This window comes from Vicia villosa, unplaced genomic scaffold (assembly GCF_029867415.1).
Source record: "Vicia villosa cultivar HV-30 ecotype Madison, WI unplaced genomic scaffold, Vvil1.0 ctg.000177F_1_1, whole genome shotgun sequence".
Classification (NCBI taxonomy): domain Eukaryota; kingdom Viridiplantae; phylum Streptophyta; class Magnoliopsida; order Fabales; family Fabaceae; genus Vicia; species Vicia villosa.
In genome coordinates, this window is record NW_026705051.1 from 1,311,540 (window position 1) to 1,333,514 (window position 21,975).

Genomic DNA, 21,975 nt, shown 5'->3' on the forward strand with positions numbered 1-21,975 from the left:
TGTATTTTTTTTACCTTTCTTAGTTATTTCACTAATGTCAACATCAAAATATGATTTCATATAACAATGACGCGGTTTAGCGATTTCAGCATCAATCACAACGCTATTTACAAATAAAACGACATAAAACAATAGTTTCTAGCCATTATGTGACCGATGTCACATCCAATTGCAATGTGATATACGAAGTTCATGGTGCAATGTAGCCATTTATAGCCATTATATGACCATTGATACATCTAACTATGGCATGATTAAGATTCATATCGGCGAGATCTAAGCAATCTTTATAAATAACATGCGAGCTTTGCCATGCATAATCATTGCTCATCCAAATTATTTCCTATATATCACTTTAATCTCCCCAAGTTCTAACCTTTTTCACTTTTTCTTCCATCTTAACTATTCCAAAGGCCTCCCAAAAGAAAAAAAAACTTCAAATTAAGTGCCTTTGCAAGTGTTCATGCAACTCAACTTTCCCAACATCTAACTTACACTAAATTATTAATACTACAATTCGAAGAGAAATGACAGTCCACTTAAACTTATAAGTTTAATGGCGAATAAAGGTTCAATATCAAATACTTGTGGACTTATATATAAATCTTATACATGCTATACAATAGAAAATGGGTCAAGCTCAACAATTTTATGGGCGAGGCAAGTCGATCCATTATGTTAGATTTCTTTGCAAAGGCTTATGGGTCGGTCATTAGCTACACTTCTTAAGTGCGAGGTAAGTTCATTGGTTATTGTTCCGATAATATTAATAACTCATTAGGCTTAGAGGCACCGAAAATTTTTATTGTGCAACATAGAAGAATTTTGACGAATATGTTTGATGACGATGAGGGAATCATTGTTAAGCTCCATAGAGATATGCAGTTTGGTTCAAAAGACCAAACATGAATCCAACATGGCTTACAACTGAAAACCTAAGGCCTATTTCAATGTCTTGGGAAATTTTCTTTACTTCTACCTCAAAGAGTACTTCCAACTAATCTAATTTCATTATGAAGAAGATACTCTCAATTTTAGACATTATAAGGGGAGAAGAGATCGGTGTTACGATATTGATTGCTGAGAGCATCAAATACTTAGGTAACTCCAACTAGAGTAGTTTTGGACATTGTTGCATAAAAAATATCTTATACAAAGACAACAATGTACCATAGGAATATGGACACATCACGCTTAGTTTAATGTTTCCAATGAAAAAGAAATTTTTGCATAACCAAGAAAGAGGGTCAGTGTAATTGGCATAGCAGCACCAAGTAAGATCTTAGCCTATAAAGAGCGATTAAGAAATGCATCAACTTAAATTTCACCAGAACATGTATAAATATACTTTAGGAACAATGAGTTGGGTAAATGATGTATGTGCTTCTAATTTTCAAGATCCTCCATATTTGGAGTCTGGGCTTCACGAAGCAACACATGCATACCAAGTGCAACATCAGTGACCTCAACCGGGCATTTTGGAACAATAGAAAACATGGATGCCTAATTTAAAAAAAGAAAAGAAAGCCTTAGATACTAAAAGGGAGGAGCAAATGAGAGCCCTATTATACAAAGGAGAACACGATATCACCTATTTATACAAGTATATGAAACATCAACAACCACCACATTCTGACAAGATGTGAATCAAGCATCTCACACTGACATCCTCTTAGTTTTTATTTTTCTATAGTTTTATTTCATTTATTTCTTTTATTTTTGTTAGTTAGTTTGTTTATTTGATGTAATTTTGTTTTGTTTCTAGAGGATAATTGATTGAGTAGTCCTCGCGACACCATTTTTTTGTAATGCTTACTTGTTCTAAGGAATTTTCTTGTCTTATGAATTTTTTATATATTTAAGATGGTGAAATTTGTGATAAATTTACACTGCTTACCTTTTCCTTGTATATTAATTTTTCCATGCAACTATTTATTGCATTTCTAACCACCCGTGTGTTATATTATTATTCATTAGCCTTTTTAAGGCTTATCCAAATTTAAAGTGTTTCCTCACCATGTGCACATCTATCAAGGTAGAAGGACATATTGAAGAAGATAAGGAATTGAAATTGTTTTCTTGTACTTTAACATATAATGCAAAAGAATGTTATGATCAGTTGACATCACATAGCATCGCCACTTGGGATGAAATAGATAATGCGTTTTTGGAATAATAGTTTTTGACATCTCAATTCATTAGAAAATATACGATAGACCCACTTTCAGATAGAATGATGGAGAATCACTAGGTGAAGTCAAAAGAGATTTAGTAGACCCTTGATTGTGTGCCCAACACATAGTTTAGATGACATAAATCAAATGTAAATCACATACAAAGGACTATAGATCAAGTGGAAGCCGATTATCGATACAACAACCAGTGGTTCCTGAAACTTCAAAATCGATATCCAAATTGTAAGAGTAATCGAAGTTCTTGATGCTAACAAGTATTTGTGAAACTAGTTGATCTCAAGTTGATGGAGGACAACAACCAAAATATTGAAGAAATGATATTGGTTGAAGTGTATAACAAGTTAGCCTCACTCAAGATATCAATTACCTAAGTTCAATAATTAGGATGTGAACTATACGGGGAACCTCATTTTGCAAAGCATTTTGAAGCTTCTTCAACTATTCCAATAAATGTAGCTTCAGTGAATTACCCTAAATATCAAGTAGATTATTATCAATGGAATTCCTACACAAGAACATACAATCCATAATGGAAGAATCATCTAAACTTTTCATGGAGAGACCAATGGGTGACCCTTAAAGACAAGGGGGATCAAAGGAGTCAACAAAATAAACATTTAGCTCAACAACAGAAACAAGACAAAGAGATTAAATTTGAAAATCTATCTAACCAAAGTGCTTAGATGGCCATACAAACTACTAAATTTCAAGAAAAGACTAGAAATACACTAAATAATACCTTCACATCAATAAAAAAATGGAGACTTGTGTCGGCTAGATATCTCCATAACTCTCACAATCTTCTCCGGGAAGATTTATCAACACCATAATGACACATCTAAGAGAGTAAAACAATGTGAATTCTATTACAAATAGAATTCAAAAAGTTGTCAAAGAACAACCAAGCAAGAAGATATCATATGGAAATGGAGCATCTCCCAACCTCATAGAAAGGGATCCCAAAATTTTTGAGCCTAATAAAAAAGAGAAGGATGGTGAAGATAAAATAATCATAGGAAATAAATAAAAATCTTCAAAGTTCGAGATAAGACTTATTTATCCTTAAAGAGTGCAGAAACCTAAATATAAGTAAAGTTTTGACAAATTTCTAGCAATGTTCAAGAAGCTACAAATTAACTTCCCATTTGAAGAAGCACTAGAGCATAAGCGAACATATGAAAAGTTCATGAAGGACATCATCGCTAAAAAGAGATACAAGAAAGAAAAAAAGTAAATATTGCGGTTCCATTTAGAAATGAAAGATATATATAAACCACAAAGATATCTTGAAACATTTACAAATAAATTTAGATTTAGATTTAAATTTAGATTTAAAAATTACCGCCTGAAAGTCCCTTTAGTATACCAAATAATTTTTTCCCAGGAAGTCATAAAGAAGATGAAGTCTTAGAAATGTTTAAGGGCATGCCATTCTACAACAAACATGCACCCTAATCCAAGAAAAAAAGATGAAAAAGCATCGTAGATTGGAGGTTGTGGACCAGTTCAACAATTTGATACAAAGAGTATTTCCTTTCTTTTGGAATAGCAACACCCTAATCCAAAACAAGAAGAGAAATTTTAGCTTATGAGGTATAATATCCACCGTAATTGCATGATGAAACATTTATCTAATGATGTTAAAAAAGCACTGGATGATAGACAAGCTATCAATTTTTCATTTTGGTTTGATTGTTCTTTTCAATTATTAACGTTTTAATAAGAGATAAAACATGTCACTCGAAGATATAGAGTCCCACGGAGTAAAGTATGAGTGTATATTTTTTTACCTTTCTGAGATATTTCACTAATGTCAACATCACAATATGATTTCATATAACAACGACGCGGTTTAGCGATTTCAGCATCAATCACAATGCTATTTACAAATAAAATGACATAAAATAGTAGTTTCTAGCCATTATGTGACCGTTGTCACATCTAATTGCAATGTGATATACGAAGTTCACGGTGCAATGTAGCCATTTATAGCCATTATATGACCATTGATACATCTAACTATGACACAATTAAGATTCATATTAACGATATCTAAGCGATCTCTATAAATAACATGCGAGCCTTGCCATGCATAATCATTGCTCATCCAAATTATTTCCTATATATCACTTTAATATCCCCAAGTTCTAACCTTTTTCACTTGTTTTTCCATCTTAACTATTCCAAAGGCCTCCCAAAAGAACAAAAAACTTCAAATTAAGTGCCTTTGCAAGTGGTCATGCAACTCAAATTTCCCAACCTCAATTCGAATAGAAATGACAGTCCACTCAAACTTATAAGTTTGATTGCGAATAGAGGTTCAATATCAAATACTTGTGGACTTATATATAAATCTTAGACATGCTATACAATAGAAAATGGGTCAAGCTCAACAATTTTGTGGGCGAGGCAAGTCGATCCATTATGTTAGATTTCTTTGCAAAGGCTCATGGGTCAGTCATTAGCTACACTTCTTATGTGCGAGGTAAGTCCATTGGTTATAGTTCCGATAATATTAATAACTCATTAGGCTTAGAGGCACCGAAAAAGTTTACTATGCAACATAGAAGAATTTTGAGGAATATGTTTGATGACGATGAGGGAATCATTGTTAAGCTCCATAGAGATATGCAGTTTGGTTCAAAAGACCAAACATGAATCTAACCTGGCTTACAACTGAAAACCTAATGCCTATTTTAAAGTCTTGAGAAATTTTCTTTACGTCTAACTCAAAGAGTACTTCCAACTAATCTAATTTCATTATGAATAAGATACCCTCACTTTTATACATTATAAGGGGAGAAGAGATCGGTGTTAGGATATTGATTGCTGAGAGCATCAAATACTTGGGTAACTCCAACTAGAGTGGTTTTGGACATTGTTGCATAAAAATGTCTTATACAAAGACAATAATATAACATAGGAAGATGGACACATCACACTTAGTCTAATGTTTCCAATGAACAAGAAATGTTTGCATAACCTAGAGAGAGGGTCAATGCAATTGGCATAGCAGCACCAAGTAAAATCTTAGGCTATAGAGAGTGATTAAGCCATGCATCCACTTAAATTTCATCAGAACATGTATAAATATACTTTAGGGACAATGAGTTGGGTAAATGATGTACGTGCATCTAATTTTCAAGATCCTCAATATTTGGAGTCTGAGCTTCACGAAGCAACACATGCATACTAAGTGCAACATCAGTGACCTCAACCGGGCATTTTGGAACAATAGAGAACATGGATGCCATCTTTAAAAAAGAAAGAAAAGAAAGCCTTAGATACTAAAAGGGAGGAGCAGATGAGAGCCCTATTATACAAAGGAGAACACGATATCACATATTTATACAACTATATGTAACCTCCTCAACAACCACCACATTCTGACAAGATGTGAATCATGCATCTCATACTGACATCCTCTTAGTTTTTATTTTTCTATAGTTTTATGTCATTTCTTTCTTTCATTTTTGTTTGTTTGTTTATTTGATGTATTTTTTTAATGTTTCTAGAGGATAATTGATCGAGTAGTCCTCGCGACACCTTTTTTTGTAATGCTTACTTGTTCTAATGAATTTTCTTGTCTTATGAATTTTCTATATATTTAAGATGGTGAAATTTGTGATAAATTTACACTGCTTACCTTTTCCTTGTATATGAATTTTTCCATGCAACTATTTGTTGCATTTCTAACCACCTGTGTGTTATATTATTCTTTATTATCCCCTTTAAGACTTATCCAAATTTTTTGTTATAAAAGACATTATAAACCCATGAGTTTAAATTAATTGTTATTACTCACCCCACTTTGATTACTAGACGATTTGGCTCCAATCACAACCTTATCAAAACAAATTTTAGGGGATGATTTTTCTTGGTGAGGGGAGATTTTCTTCTTTAGAGAATCTTCTCGGCTCCTACGCCCCATCTTATGGTCCCAGACTCCCTTTCTGTCACCATTCCGCATATACTCCGTAAGTCGCCCATTCTCAATTAACTCTTATATCACACCCTTCAGATGGATTATCTCCTTTGTGTTGTGGCTGTGACTCTTGTGGAAACGACAATATTTGGACTTATAAATCCTAAATGATTCTATGACAAGGTAAAAAGTGTAGTCGTTAAACTTATAATAGGGTCTGTGATCCTTGACTTGTCTACAACAACAGTTATCTCTTTCTAGTGATCAATCTAATTTGTAGTTCCCTGCTCCCCAAATTCTCTATTCCTCTTTAGCTAGGAAATCTTTATCATTATTGATTTAGGGTTGATATCTATTCAACAAATCACTAAGATTACAGGCTCCCTCGAACCCTAGATTTTTCAAGAAAATGCAATCTGTTCATAAATGCTTCTTGAATATCAAACATTTTAGCCCGTCATCCTTGTCCTCCCACTACTACTGCCACTTTTGTGAAACAATCAATGTACTCGGACATAGTTTCCTTCTTTATTTGAGTGACCCCATTAAATACAACCATGGTCGTGAATGGTCTCTTCCGGGAAGTAAACTAGGCAGTGGATGTGTCACACATATCTTTCCATGAGTCTATACTCCCATTCGAAAGGGTTTTAAACCACACCATCGCGATTTCGATCAAGTTTAACGTGAAGAGATTGTAATTCACCACCCCTTAGGCGTGGTAGTAATTCAACATGTTTAACATGTTCGTCTGGATCTTCGTTTCCATCATAACTTTGCATCTTTTGAGGCTTCTCTAAACACCTCGAAATTTTACTATCGAGGATGCAAATGAACAACATGTTCTTCTTTTTGCCCCATAGTTGGAGCATCTGCGCCATATCTTTCATTTCTTTGTGAATGATAAGGACGAAAAACTTTGCAAGGAGTATGATTGCCATTTCTTCCTTCAGAATTGAACAAGGGAGTTCTACGTCCTTGGTACCGATTGCAAGTTGGTGACCTCAAGAATTCTCTCTGTGGCGTAGTTGTGCCAACGAGAACCGACTATGGTGACAATCTGATCGTCTCGGGAGGTCACCTCCCATATAATATTGTCCCTTGATAGAGCATACTAAATGTTATCGTCAATCCTAAGTATCTTTTCAACTAGGAATTGTGAGTTCTGCTGGTGCATTAGGTTGTAGAAGTTGTTTAGCAAGTCTGTGGATCTTTGCATTCTGAGGTTCTCTAGTTAAAACAAAGGTCAACATGCTCTCCATATCTTTAGACTCCAGATTCGCTCTTGACCTTTTTCTATAAACCTTACAAATAACACAAAAACACATTTCACATTTGTCCTTAGTTTAAACACTTCTAAATTTTTTTAAAAAAATCTTGTAAGTGTTAGATTTGTTTAATTAAAATTTATTATAATATCTCCATTTTTATACATAGAAGATTTAGTTTAAAGGGTATACAATTGTTTGATGTCTCGTCAAGTTGTATGATTGTCACTAAAAATATTCAAAATAAACAAATAAATCAAACAAAATAGAAAAGTAAGAATTTCAATTAATCTCAACAGCACGTGCCAGATACCAAACCATCGGTCCAGATGAAAGAGCACTAACCCAATCCAAGGGCCACAAATTCATCCGTACAAACTCTCACTTATCGACTAGCAACGGTTCAAACCGTCCCACGTGTTCAAAAGATAAACGTTATTAACCCTTCTGATCCAACGGATCCTGCTCATTACCTCCCAAAAATACAAACCCTTACCGTTCCGTTTCACCCCTTTTCCCCTCGCCGGAGCCACCGTCAAACACCGCTGTTCACAGTCGCCGCACTCACAACATACCGATTTCAAGTTCCACAAAACTCTCACGTTCAACTTCCCGACGCGTTTTGTTCATCTTTCAAGAAACAGAGCTTCAACTTCACGCTGAAATTCTGAGTCAAACCGATTCGTGTGGCGCTTACAACTTGTTAAACCGAACTCCGATTCTTTGATTCTCATTCAGTTCTATTCAATTTGAGTTCAAAACGATCCGAATTGAGTTCTTGACTCGTCGTTGGTGAAATAAGATTCGAATTGAACAGTCGGAGCTTCAAGAATGGCGGACTCCGACAACGATTCCGGTGGTCCGCACGGCGGCGGTTCAAGCGCTCACGGCAGCGAGATGTCCCCGAGAGAACAAGACCGTTTCCTTCCGATAGCGAACGTAAGCAGAATCATGAAGAAAGCACTTCCGGCGAACGCGAAGATCTCAAAGGACGCCAAAGAAACAGTTCAAGAGTGCGTTTCAGAGTTCATCAGCTTCATCACCGGTGAAGCCTCAGACAAGTGCCAGCGCGAGAAGCGAAAGACGATCAACGGCGACGATTTGCTGTGGGCGATGACGACGCTAGGCTTCGAGGAGTACGTGGAGCCTCTCAAAGGCTACCTTCAGAGGTTTAGGGAGATGGAAGGGGAGAAGACGGTGGTGGCGCGTGACAAGGACGCGCCTCAAGGTTCTAATAGTGTAAACAACAGTTCGTTTGAGAGTGGTGGTAATTATGGTGCGGGAATGATGATGCATCAAGGACACGTGTATGGTTCTGGTGGATTTCATCAAGTTATGGGTAAGGGTGGGCCTGGGTATCCCGGGCCTGGGCCTGGACCTAATACTGGTAGGCCCAGATAGGCAATTTCCACTCATTCCAAACAAATCAAGATGTATATTTCAGAACAAATCAAGAATTTGTGTGTTATCTAGAGGTATACTTGGAAACCTATGTGTGTAATTGTGATCACACTTTTTAGATAATGATAGAGATTTGGTTTGGGTGTTTTGTATTTTGATATCATTGGTGATTGATGTCATAATCTAAAGTCAATGCACTTTGTAATGTTGTACTACAATAGAAATAGTGCTTATTTGTATTGGGATACTTTTAAGTTGGTCTGATATTTTCCTTTTACTATGTAGTGGAGTTAAGTTGAATTTTTGGAGATTTTATGTAGTGGAGTTAAGTTGAATTTTTGGAGATTTTATGAGTGGAAGTGAGGTTAAGACATTGGTATTTTCCTTTTCTCTTGCATAAGTGAGGATCCTCTCCATTGCATAGCAAGTACCTATTATTGATTGATATTAAAAAAGTGATTGAATTTTTGGAGATTTTATGAGTGGAAGTGAGGTTAAGACATTGGTATTTTTGCATAGCAAATATCTAATATCGAATGTTGTTAAAAAAGTGATTAAGTTGAATTTTTTGGAGATTTTACGAGTGGAAGTGAGGTTAAGACATTTGTATTGCATAGCAAGTATTTAATATTGATTGATATCAAAAAAAGTGATGAGACACATTTGTAACTACTAGTTACTAAATAAAATATGAGTGAATTTGTTCCGTTCATGGAAAAAAATGGATGTAGTTGAAAAACGCTAATCATGAAACATTGATGTTGATATCCGTCACGGTGGTGCGAAGTAAACCAGCATGATCATCACTCTAAAGAGCAAGTCAATTCAAGATTTAAGATGTGTAGTGAAAAGTGGAGATCATAGAATATACTTTATTCTTTACGTGTGAACTGATTTTATATCTTGGATGAAGCGAAATGAATTTGAGATGAATTGGACCTTGAAGGAGCCAGGGAAAGCCTTAAGTGATGTTGGTCGGTCTCTAGGATGTTGTTTGATGTGAAGTAGAACCGAACGTCTGAAATTAGTTAAAAAAAGTAGTGGGGAACAATCACATTAAATACAGTCTCATCATTGAAATGTTTCATAGCATTCTTCTACATGTGTGGTGACGTGACTAGCCAAGGCATGGTGCGATTTATAGTGTACTCGAGTTTTAGGTGTTTTCTCAAGGAGGAATTTAGACGTTGATCTGTTAAACACTTCCCTTAGCTAATTTGGATCATTCCTTTTCCTTCGCCTATAAGTAAGAGGAGTTAAGTGTTTTGGAAACCTTTCATAATCATTTTTGTTTGAGTCATTAATATTCAATGCCTTAGTAAACACCTTCACTTCTTTTCCCATGAGAATATTAATCAGAATAGCTGCAACTCTTTTAATCGAAATCTATGATTCTTTCGTTCGTTCTGCTTCATCAATCTCACACCCCATGTACCTCCCTAAACTAATGTTTTTCTACAACATTTCTTGTTTTCTAACTAAGATGAGTCATAACAGTGTTGACCTAGTGAACGATTCTACGAGTGATACTTCTTCTGTTTCGAGAATGGGGATATCCCCTGATTCTCATCTCCCTCCCATCGATCCTTACCATTTGGAACCAGAGGTAATATCCTTGTCTGATGATTCTGATTTGAAAAGAATATCTGGGAACTCCCTGGAAGAAATGGCTTCTTCATCTAATTCATTAAAGGCCCTTTTATCAAACGTCGACGAAGAGGTTAATCACGCAAAGGTCCTTATGCCTCTCTCATCTTAACTAGGGAGGAAATACAAGTTAACCGGTAAAGAAGAGAGCGTGCTAAAAGCTTTATCCGATTTTGCCTGAGAAATAATAACTGTGAGCCTAGCGATGCTGAAATGAAGGCTTACTTGGATCTTCTAGACGGGCCAGCCACGATAGAGTATAACTGGGTGGATGCCGAAATAATGGCTACTTCATCTGTTTTGAGCATAGGGGTGGAAGTAGAAGCTTTCATAATCGTGGTCAGCGATCCTCTAAAATGGTCGATTCTTTTAGTGGGGCCTAAAAAGAGGATATGTAGTTCCTTCAGCGATTGTGCGATCCCGCTCTATGACTACTTGTTCACAAGAATAGGGCTACTGTTTTCTTTTTCTGATTTTGAGGTAGTTGTTCTAAAGCACTTAAAAATGACTCATTCCTAGATTCATACAGGGTTCTGGGTGTTCATGAGGGTATTCCAATGATGTGTCGAGCATAAATCTCGAAAACCTTCCCTGGGTTATTCCTTGGTGTGTTCCACTCGAGGCGCACTTCTCAAGACAACTTCCATGATCGTGGGGCTCATTAGCTTCTCTCAAGGTAATCCTTGGTTCGACAACTTCACCCAAGATTGGGGTGATTTTCTAGGGCGCTTCTTGCTGGTGAGGCAACTTATGTTAGAGGCCCATCTCACTTGGTGTTACCTTCCTACTCAGTCTTCTAGCTTCTGCAGGAGTTCATTCTCAAAGTACTGGTATAAAATTCACTTTAACTGGGGCGTATATTCATACCTTACCAAGTTGGGCTTTCTTTCTTCGGACGACATGGCAATGCAGGAGCAAATATGATCTTGGTTCTAAGGGTTTAGTTATGAGGAACAGTTCCTCCTTGTCGAGGTTCCTTTCGCCGAAGTGAGGAAAACACAGATTGCCACTTTTTCCATAGAGAGTGTTGTCATCCAGGAGGAGAGGAAAGAGATATTTGGTTAAAGTAGAGTCTTATTGTTTTTTTGTTGACATGTGTAATTGTGTTATGCAAATAACATGGAAAAGGTGAACAAGTTGAAGATGTTCTACGAACTTGTAAGTGCTTAAGGCATTCAGGCCGTGGTGCCTCCTCCGACGACCACTACTCCTACTCCGACCCTTCTGCTTTGGATGCTCTAATAACTAAGTTGAAAAATGCTCTTAAAGTGGCGGAGAAGCGATATTGGGATGCTTCTGATGATGTTGAGGAGAAGACTCGTTAGACAGAGCAGCACCAGAAAAATCTTCTTCAGGTGTCCGAGAATCGTGCCGAGGCCCTGAAAGCTCTTAGAGACGGGGTAGCCGGTCTAAGGCAGTCGCTCTATGACTCCCTTCAGCGTACTATGCAAGTCGTGTCTGGGGTTCGTGACCAAGTCGTGGAGTAGGCGAGGAAGTTCTGCCCTACTGCCATAATTTTTACCTAGGCCCTGAACCCATTTCAGGATTCTCCCGAGGTGACTCAAGAGGGTCATCATGGTACCCTGGGTGTAACAATTATTATTGTTGTTATGCCACCCCTCTGGTTGTTTGCAAGTTGTTATAATGCTAGGGCTTTCTTGTTATCCCTACAATGCAAACTTTATATGTCTCAGCGACATTGCTGGTATCCATCAGGGTAGCCTTAAATATGATCCACACTAGCAACGAAGAGTTTCATGCTTTTATGAAGAGAGAAAATAAAAAGAGAGTTTCATTGCCTCGAAGTGGAAGATGTGTTATTCGAGCTTGTATGTTTCGTGATTTGCACCTCGTCATAATAGATGATGTTAGCTACCTTTTATGGTCATCATGTTTGCTCGTTATATTTAGAGTTCACTATGATACTATATTTCCACCACCCAACATCATTGGATTGGCTATATCTGAATGGATGGAGGGGGAAGGTACGCCAGCTACCCTAAAAAGCATTTAGTATGTATAAGATGGGCATAAGTCATGCGAGGAATGCATTTAAGTCGTATCAGATACGGATAAATGCATTTAGTTTGTATCGGGTACGCATAAATCATGCGAGGAATGCGCTTGAGCCGTATCAAATACACAAAAATGTATTTAGTCTATATTGTGTATATAGAACCGCGTGTCATTCTTCTTACCCATATCTTGAGCACTCTAAAAGAAAGAGAGGCAAGGAAACATACAATAGTGGAAGAAAGATAAGATACAAGTATTTGTATTAATATTGAACTAAATTAGTTACAAAGAAACAATATAATGATTTAATTAATAAACATCCAATAGTAACCCTATTGTGGACAAACGCCATTTTAAGTCTTTGGTATCTGTCCTTCCTTGGGGCTTCGAAGGATGCAATTCTCACTTTTAAGGTATCTCCTTCAGTTGGACGAGATGTCAAAGCACCCCGCTTTCTATTTTCTCGCTGGTGTATCGTTGGGTGGTCGACTTCATCGGGGACATAACTCGAGGGCGACCATTTCTTAGGGCCCCGAAGCTGCCTATGTCGAATGCCCTAGTGAAGTGTCTTTTGACTACTGAGAAGGAACTTCTTGGCTACTGTTTTACTCCGGAGTGGATATATACCTCCAGTGGTCGACTAGTGGCTAAGAATATGTTTATAGAAGATATGGCCTTATGACTGGCTCTCCCTGGACCTAGAAGGATGGTCTGATGTGGACAACGTTCCTTGAAAGACTTGCCTTTCTGATTTATGCTGATGGAGTTTGGATATCTTTCTTCGTCTAAGCTTTCTATCTGAACAATCATGTCGGGAAGGAATTTGAGATTACTACCACCCGTCTCCTTGCAATCAGAGATTTCTTCGGGGCGTATTCAGTGAATCTCTGTTACTTTACTGACCCAAGCGATAAAAAGGGTGTGGCGAGCTTCACCCCGAACTGTTGGGTTTGGCTTGACAAGGTCTCCATTCATCAATTGGAGATCCATTGGTGTTGATAGAAGGGGCCCCGCTACTTGATATATGCCCAACGTTAACTATGATCTCGTTGTATACGGATGACGTTAACTATGAACTCTTTGTATCTTCAACGTCGCCACGGTAAGTATCCCGATTGTGGCGAAAAGTACAAGTGACGCTATGTTAGAATAAAAGGTGGATTGCAAACCTTCAACAAGATCTTCAAGAAATTTGCCTTCAGTCTCTGGTGTATATATTTGCCTTCAAGCAAAAGGTTAATTTGAGACCGATGTAAACTTTCAGCATGATTTTCAAGAAATTTATATATTTGACTTATATTAATGTTTGAATTTTTTTATGATGTATTAATAAATAAACAATGAGGTGATTTCATATTCCTTATTGATAGTAAATCAACAACTAAAAAATATTTAATCAATTATATTCCTTATTTCACTACCATTAATCATAACAAAAATATCTATGACCGATATCTCGCGGTCTACTTATCTTAGTTTCTTAAATATTGAATAAAGCAGAGTGTAACTCTTACCTCAACCAAAATTGAATAGACTAGGAACAACATCATAAAAAATGAAAACGATGGGTGTTTCGTTTGTTTCTAAAAATAATTGCTTTTACTTTTTCAATCATGGAATCCCATAATTTAGGGGTTGTTTATTATAACTTTATAAAAATAAACTTTTCTTTTATATGTTTAAAATAAATTTTATAAAGTGTTTTTTTGAATATTACAATTTTTTTATAATTATTTATTTTAATTAAAAAATTAATTTTGATATTCTATAACATAAATCTATATTGTTGAAGATTAAAATATAGTTGAAATCATAATCTTTTTAAAAAAAATTGCATTTTAAAGTAATTTTTATAAAAATTTATTTAAAATAACTTTAAGTGATTTTTAAAATTTTTATATCTAAAAAAAGTTTTAAATAAGATGATAAAATATCTAAAGCAACATTTTAAAAATAACTATTCAAACCAAATTTTCATTTAAAATTTTTATAAATTTTTTATATAAAATTGTCTAACACTATAAAAAACAGTTTTTAATTTAAAAAAAAAAAAACTAGCCCTTAATAAGAGTTGAAGTATTTGTGATTAAAATAATGTAATCTATTTTGCCTTAGCATAGATCTTTCAGAAGAAGCTCTACACCATTTGCTTGGTTTTTTTTAATTTTTATTTAAGCACCCCTCTTATTACTAATGACAATCATTTGCAAAGTTGTTTTTAGCGGTTTCATTTTTTTTTAGCATTATGATCATTAATGCGAATTGTGTTTCACCGATAGAAGCAATTTTAGAGTGGAAAAATCATTAAAAATGGTCAATGCCATAAAGTGGGTTGTTATGAAAGTCTTAAGAAAATAATTCATCAATCAATTTAGTGACATAATTGCATTCTTATATATATATATATATATATATATATATATATATATATATATATATATATATATATATATATATATATATATATATATATATATATATATATATATATATATATATATATATATATATATATATATATTTTTTTTTTTTTTTCACTTCTATCAATGTTAGTAGATGCACATATTTAGTCACGATTTAACAGTGATAAATATTTTATGAGGTTCTATTTAGCCACGGTTTAACGGTGACAAATCTTAGGTCCTGTGCGGTAGCCCGCATTGCACGCTTTCAAATACAGCTCTGCCGTCAGTGGACCTTGATAACAAGAAGTTCAGTGACTACACTATCCCATGTCTATGGAGACACCCACTAAGCTAAATACATACAATGGCACTAGACACCCTGACGAGCACATGGGCACCGTTCTAGATTACCACCAAGTCAGAAGTGTAGTCAAGTGTAAGTTCTTTGTTCTCACGTTAAAGGGGGATACCGTGACCTAAATTGAAGGCCTGAAAGACAACTCCATCAACTTTTGGAGGACACTGTGTAAAGAGTTCACTTCCTACTTCACCTAACAAAAGCGTCAACTAAAGAAAATATACATGCTCAACACTATTTTGCAGAGAAAGAATGAGGCATTGAGAGAGTACATCAACAAGTTCCCTAGAGAAGTTATGGAGTTTAAGGGAGTAAACGATAAATCGAAATGCTGGATCTTTGAAAAATGTATGAGGTCGAATTGCATGTTTAGAAGAACTGCAGAGCATAAACGAACTACTCGTCAACGCTTAACCATACATCAGCTACGAGGACAAACTACTAGCCAAAAAGATCAACTAGAATAAAGCAACTAATTCCACAAAGAATAGGGACCACTAGCGACGCGAAGAAGAGGACAAAGAGAAGAACAAGGGACCTCGCTTCTGATTCTCAGAGTACACCCTTTTGAACACATTCCGAGAAAGAGTTCTACAAGAATGTGTCATCATAGTTAAAGAAGTTGGGGTTAAATACTCTCAAGTTAGGAAGTAGTCGAAGGAAGGTATAAAAGGAGAGAAATTAGTGAAGAAGAAGATCACGAGAAAGGAAAACAAACTTCTATCACCTCAATCTTAGGAGGAAGATTCCCTTTCGACGCCTCAATTGCAAGGGGATTCTCACTCCCAAAGAATATGTCAAATAGAGCTATCAAGAGAAAGATCGTAGAGATGCTTTCTATTGACCATAATTGAAAACTGAAACTATGTGAGCGATCTCTTATGGGTTTTGGGGACATCAAAATGGTAGAAGAAATAACCAATGAAATATTTTCTCTCATAATTGCGGAAACCACGGCCAACTACGATGCATCTCGTATTCTCGTCAACGAAGGGGGTTCATGTGACATTATGTACAAGATTTGCTCACCAAATTGGACTTGAGAAAAGAAAGTTTAATATCACACAAAGAGATGGATATGTAGGGATTCATTAGTACAATAACCCCCCTCTTGGGATTTGTTGGAAAAGGAAGCGTATAACAGACCATAAATGTTCAATTCCTAGTTGTTCCAGGTTGATCCAATTACAACTGCATTTTGAGAAGGCCTGTTTTATCATCCTTAGGGGAGGTATAAAAGAAAACATTTTGACATGTGCATGGAATTAGAGAGAGCCATACATTGTCACAAATCTTTCAAAAAGAAGCATGGACGCGGCCGCCATCCAAGCAAAACGGAAGGTGACGTAGGTCAGTTCTTCTTAACAACACCTTCTAGACATCAATGTCATAGACTTTAACATATGTCTAGAGGAAGCCACATCCAAATATGAGCATGGCCAAGAGAGGCATATCCCCATTGAATTTATAATGAAGATTACAAGACAGATAATAGATGTAGACTTTGTTTCCCTCTAGCTTGACGACAACCCAATACACATTGTTAAAATTGGGGGAAAATCTCCCCAAGTTCATGGAGGTCTGACTCATCAAGTGCCTCAAGACCAATATAAATTTGTTTGCATGCTCCCCCAAAGAGATGTCTCATATTGACACCAGTGTGGCGAGTCATCAACTCAACATCAACCATTATGCCAAGTACATCACCGAGAGAAGTTGTTGTCATTCCCCAAAGAAGGTCGGGGCTACCAAAAACATAATATACAAACTCGTTCAAGCCAACTTCATATTTGAGTTGAACTACATAGAGAGGTTCCTAAATGATGTATATGTGAAAAAAAGCAAGCGACAAATGGCATATATGCGTCGACTACACCGACTTGAATATAACATACCACAAAGACGCATACCCTCTGCCCAACATAGATAAGTGGTAGACAATTCAAAAGGACATAAGCTATTGTTCTCATGGATACCTATTCTAGCTACAATCAGATCCTCGTGAATAAGAAGGATTAGAATAAGACAACATCATAACATAAAACACCAATTACATGTACAACGCAACTAGGGTGAGAATAAGCCAAACTAGATTTTGAAAGGTATGAGTCTAAACTATAATATATTTTTTAAATCTAAGTTTGATCTATGATCTATAATAAAATGACTTACAACCTTTTTAAAAGTATAACCCACCTCCTTTTTAAAAGTATAACCTTAACGCATATTTATTTCAATTATTTAATTATTACTATAATAATAATAATAATAATTATTATTATTATTATTATTATTTAATAAGAACTAAGATAGAAATAAAAGAGGTGTTATTTTTAAAAGGTAGAGTCTTATTATTATTATATACACACTCTTACTAAATAGATTTTACGAAATGCTTGATGTGGGACTTTTTATATGTCTTAAGTTACACATAAGTGATGTATGCATCTCATAAATTGAATGTATTTTTACGTTTATTTAGTTAAATGGCCTTTATAAAAAAATCTAAGCATAGCCTTTTTATTAAATGGGCTAAATCAGTCCAGACTTAAATAAGCTATGTTGTATGTCCTTATTAGTTGGCTATATCTATTCCCACACTTAGATGTATCCTACTAGAAAATGATGAACATGATCTTCAATGAAGAAATTTGAGACATGTTTGAGGTCTAAATGAACAATATGATAATAAAATTCAAGGAGGATAAACTACACATAATCCACTTCATTGTCGTGTCCATTCGTGTACGCCAGTTCAACATGAAACAGAACTCGAAGAAATGCATGTTTGGAGTCAAGTTCCACAAGTTTCTCGGCTTCTACCTTGCTGAAAGAGGAATTGAAAAGAAATTGGACAAGTGTGATGCCATCATAAAGATGGAAACCCCTTCCACCAAAGAGAGAATAATGGATTTGATCAGTATGTTCACCACCTTATAGAGCTTCATCTCCAGGTCCTCCCAGCACGCTCTTCTGTTCTACAAACTCCTTAGAAATGGGGTACAATTTGAAGGGACATCATAATGCAAACACACCTTCATACAGCTGAAGCACATGTACTCTCTCTAATCCTATGGTAATCTCAAGATCCATGGCCGAAGAGACCCTATTTATCTACTTGTCGGTCTTAGTAGAAGTAGTCACTGTTGCCATCATAGAGAGGTACATACAAAACTGAGCCCAATGTTGAGAAGTTCTTCAAGAATGTCTTAGGCCGGTAGGGGATCCCGCAGTCTGTGGTCACCGACAACGACGCTCAATTCCCGACAAGAATTTGAAAAAACTCTTGGAAGATTTGGAGGTCAAACACCACTTCACATCAGCGGAACATCCTCCGACCAATGATCAAGAAGAGACCAACAACATAGTCAATAAGAGGACTAGAAGTGTCCAAGGACAATTGGCCAGAAAAGCTTCCACACGCCCTATGAACATACCTAACAATATCGGTATTTGGCAATTAAGAGTTGCAAACAGTATTAGCATGCATTTAATTTATATGTTACTAAAATAACATTTGTGAATGGTTAAGACTTTAGAATGTAGCTGAACAAAAATATCTCAGTGGCCAATATTAATTGTTTCTGTGCTTACTCTGGTCAGTTTATTTCAAGCAAGCTGGAGCTAGTGAACTTTCCACCAATTATATAAATTGAGCATATCTTATTCAACAATCATTAGGTTTCTGATTTAGGTCATGTTTAACAAATCTTGATATATACTGTGAATTGAAAGATCTTTTTTCTAAATCATGAGCTGATATTATTATGAACTATACTAAACAAGAGCAAAAGACAAAACTAGAGAGATGTAATAAACTCAAACTGATAAACAAATATCAACAGCTATGAATGATTACAATAATAGAATGGTTAGCTCTCTTTACCTCATAACTAATATTTTCACGTTCTACCAAATTGTTAGGAAAATTGATACAACAGTGAGCCAATAAACAAGGGCACAACATGAACAACTGCTGCAAAATCCTAGTCCAACATTCAAACCAAAAATTCTAAACAGTCTACTATATGACAGACTTCAGCAAGTTAAAACAGTTACACCAAAATTGTTGGTTTAATCATGTAAATTAACTAAACATAAAATGCAAATCGAAAGCGAATAACTTCATAGAGCAGAGTTTAACTTCTTATCCAAAGCTAACATTTTTCATAGAAAAATATGCTCCAAACAAGAAGCAACCATAACAAGTGAATGAAATAAAACAGCTACTTAACAACAACCAGAGAATTCGAACAATGATTACGAATCTGGAATTTAGTTACTGTTCTTTCCTTCATCAACGAAAAGACTCTGATATAATATGCAGGATACAAAGTTATTCAAAAGTTAAACTATCTCCTTTTTCCATTATGTGAATATTTTCTAGTCGGGTATGATAATCGTGATTTGATGCTAGGCTTTGTTGACTGTCCCCTCTCCTGCTCATCATTGTGCTGTGGCGCGTGGTCTGTGAGTCTAGGATGATCAGCATATCCGTCCCTATCTTGCCTCTGCCTTTCACGATTCCAACCTCTTTCGTGATCACGGACATGGTCTCGAGATCGTGAACGTTCACGGTCTATATCACTATCCCGAGATCGTGCACGACTAATTTCTCTATCATCAAGATTCCCTATTTCTGGATGATCATGCTCCGAATCATTTTCAGTAGGCACATATCTGTCAAATTCAGGAACTCTATCATCCTTGAATGTTCTTTCAGATGTACCTGGCAAATCCCTCTCCGATCCTCTATCTTTTTCGCGCATAGCATTAGGCAAATCACCTCTATCACGATTCCAACCTCTTTCGCGATCAGGGACATGGTCTCGAGATCGTGATTGTTCACGATCTATATCACTATCCCGAGATCGTGCACGACTAATTTCTCTATCATCAAGATTCCCTATTTCTGGATGGTCATGCTCCGAATCATTTTCACTAGGCACATATCTGTCAAATACAGGAACTCTATCATCCTTGAATGTTCTTTCAGACGTACCTGGCAAATCCCTCTCTGATCCTCTATCTTTTTCGCGCATAGCATTAGGCGAATCACCTCTATCACGATCCACCTCATCGTTCTGATGATCAGATGCAGCTTCCTCCCCATAACTTGCCCCTGCAGCCTTGCCTCCACCATGTTCATCACCACCCAATCTTCCCATATTAGGACCACCCATACCTGACCGCGGAATCATCCCCTTACCACGCATAGGCATCCCTCTTCCACAGAAAGAATAATTACCATAAGGTGCTACACCGCGCAAACCAACACTGAGGTATGAAGGCAAATTCCCAGAGGACTGAGGTATCGGGCCACCGGGAAAGCATGCATCCCCACCCATTCTACTCATAGGACCCATCCGAGGATGCATCAACATTCGTGGGGCAGCACCACCCGTTCTACCCATGGAACCACCCATCATGATCGATCTACCACCCATTCCACCGCCCCGATTCCTCATCAGATTACCATGTCCTCTACTCCCCCTCCCAAGATTGTTCCCTCTCCCCCAATTACCTCTTCCATAACCTCTATTATCCCCATCTCCACCTTCTTTGGCACCACCTCTCCCACCATTACCAACACCAGGCTTAGTGGCCTCAACCTCATCAGGCCCCTTCTTTCCCGAATTATCCCCATCTCCACCTTCTTTGATACCACCTCTCCCATCATTTTCATCACCAGGCTTAGTAGCCTCAACCTGATTAGGCTCCTTCATTCCCTTATTATCCACATCAGGTTGATTCGTACCAAGAAAAGGCGTCCAAGACGAAGAAACAACACACGGTCTACCATTAAACCTATGTCCATCCAACCCTTTCTTACAAGCAGCTGCAGCTAAAGGATCATAAAACTCAACCTTACAATACCCTTTGGATTTTCCACAATCATCATAAAGAAAAAAACTTAAATCCCTAACTTCTCCATACTTACAAAGCTCGTATTCAACGTCAGCATCAGTAGTCCACCAGTGCAAATTACTCAAAAAAAATGAAGTACTTCCTACACCAACACCCAAAACTGGTTGCTTTTGCCCATTTCCACCGGCCCCTGGAAACGAAACCGCACCCGCATTTTGAACTGACGGCATTGGCCGTGCTGGTGGCGACTTCTTATTGTTAACTCCGTTGTTTTTAACTCCTGAAGCATCGTCGGCTTTGTTGCGGTGGGAGTGATCATCGGTATCAGATGTTTCACGGTGCCTTCCTCCTTTGCCTTTGTCCATTCTTGGTTTTTTTCTTTCCCTCTTCTTTTTTCTTTCTTAAAATTACGGTTTGAAAAATGGATGAACAGAAAATGGCGCGTAATGAAGAGAGAGAAAAATAAAGAGTGTGGCAATTTTTGGAATAACAATCATTATATACTGTGACATGTTGAACTCTACTCTTTATATTTTTACTTACCATTGTATACATGATGATTGATTGTTAAGCATTACTCTAATAGAATGGTTGTTGATTAATCATTTAAAAATTATGTTTTTATGAAATTTATGTGATTGTTATTGGATATTTTTTTAAATATTCAATTTTTATTGTCTTTTAAAACTTTGAAATTAAGAAATGTAATATAAATAGGTTTCTCTTAAACATTTCTGAGAAGAGTTATAACAAATAAATTCTTGCATCTCTTGAAAAATTGCTTAATGAGTATGTTGAAGGCGGCTTGGTGTAAAACTAACTAGGGTTCTTGATTGTGGTCATCATATCCTAATTAAAAAATAGAAAGGATATAACAATTCGCGGGTCTAAA

The 21,975-nt window shown here is 36.4% G+C and overlaps 2 protein-coding genes across 2 annotated transcripts; one reads left to right on the forward strand and one right to left on the reverse strand.

The window, feature by feature from the left end:
• Positions 1 to 7,658: 7,658 nt before the first annotated feature.
• LOC131625015 (nuclear transcription factor Y subunit B-3-like) lies at positions 7,659 to 9,124 on the forward strand. The gene has a single exon (XM_058895934.1). The coding sequence runs from the start codon at positions 8,220 to 8,222 to the stop codon at positions 8,787 to 8,789; it is 570 nt and encodes a 189-aa protein (XP_058751917.1). The 5' UTR covers positions 7,659 to 8,219; the 3' UTR covers positions 8,790 to 9,124.
• A 10,443-nt stretch (positions 9,125 to 19,567) lies between these two features.
• On the reverse strand, positions 19,568 to 21,448 carry LOC131625002 (uncharacterized). The gene has a single exon (XM_058895915.1). The coding sequence runs from the start codon at positions 21,446 to 21,448 to the stop codon at positions 19,568 to 19,570; it is 1,881 nt and encodes a 626-aa protein (XP_058751898.1).
• Between the last annotated feature and the right edge of the window lie 527 nt (positions 21,449 to 21,975).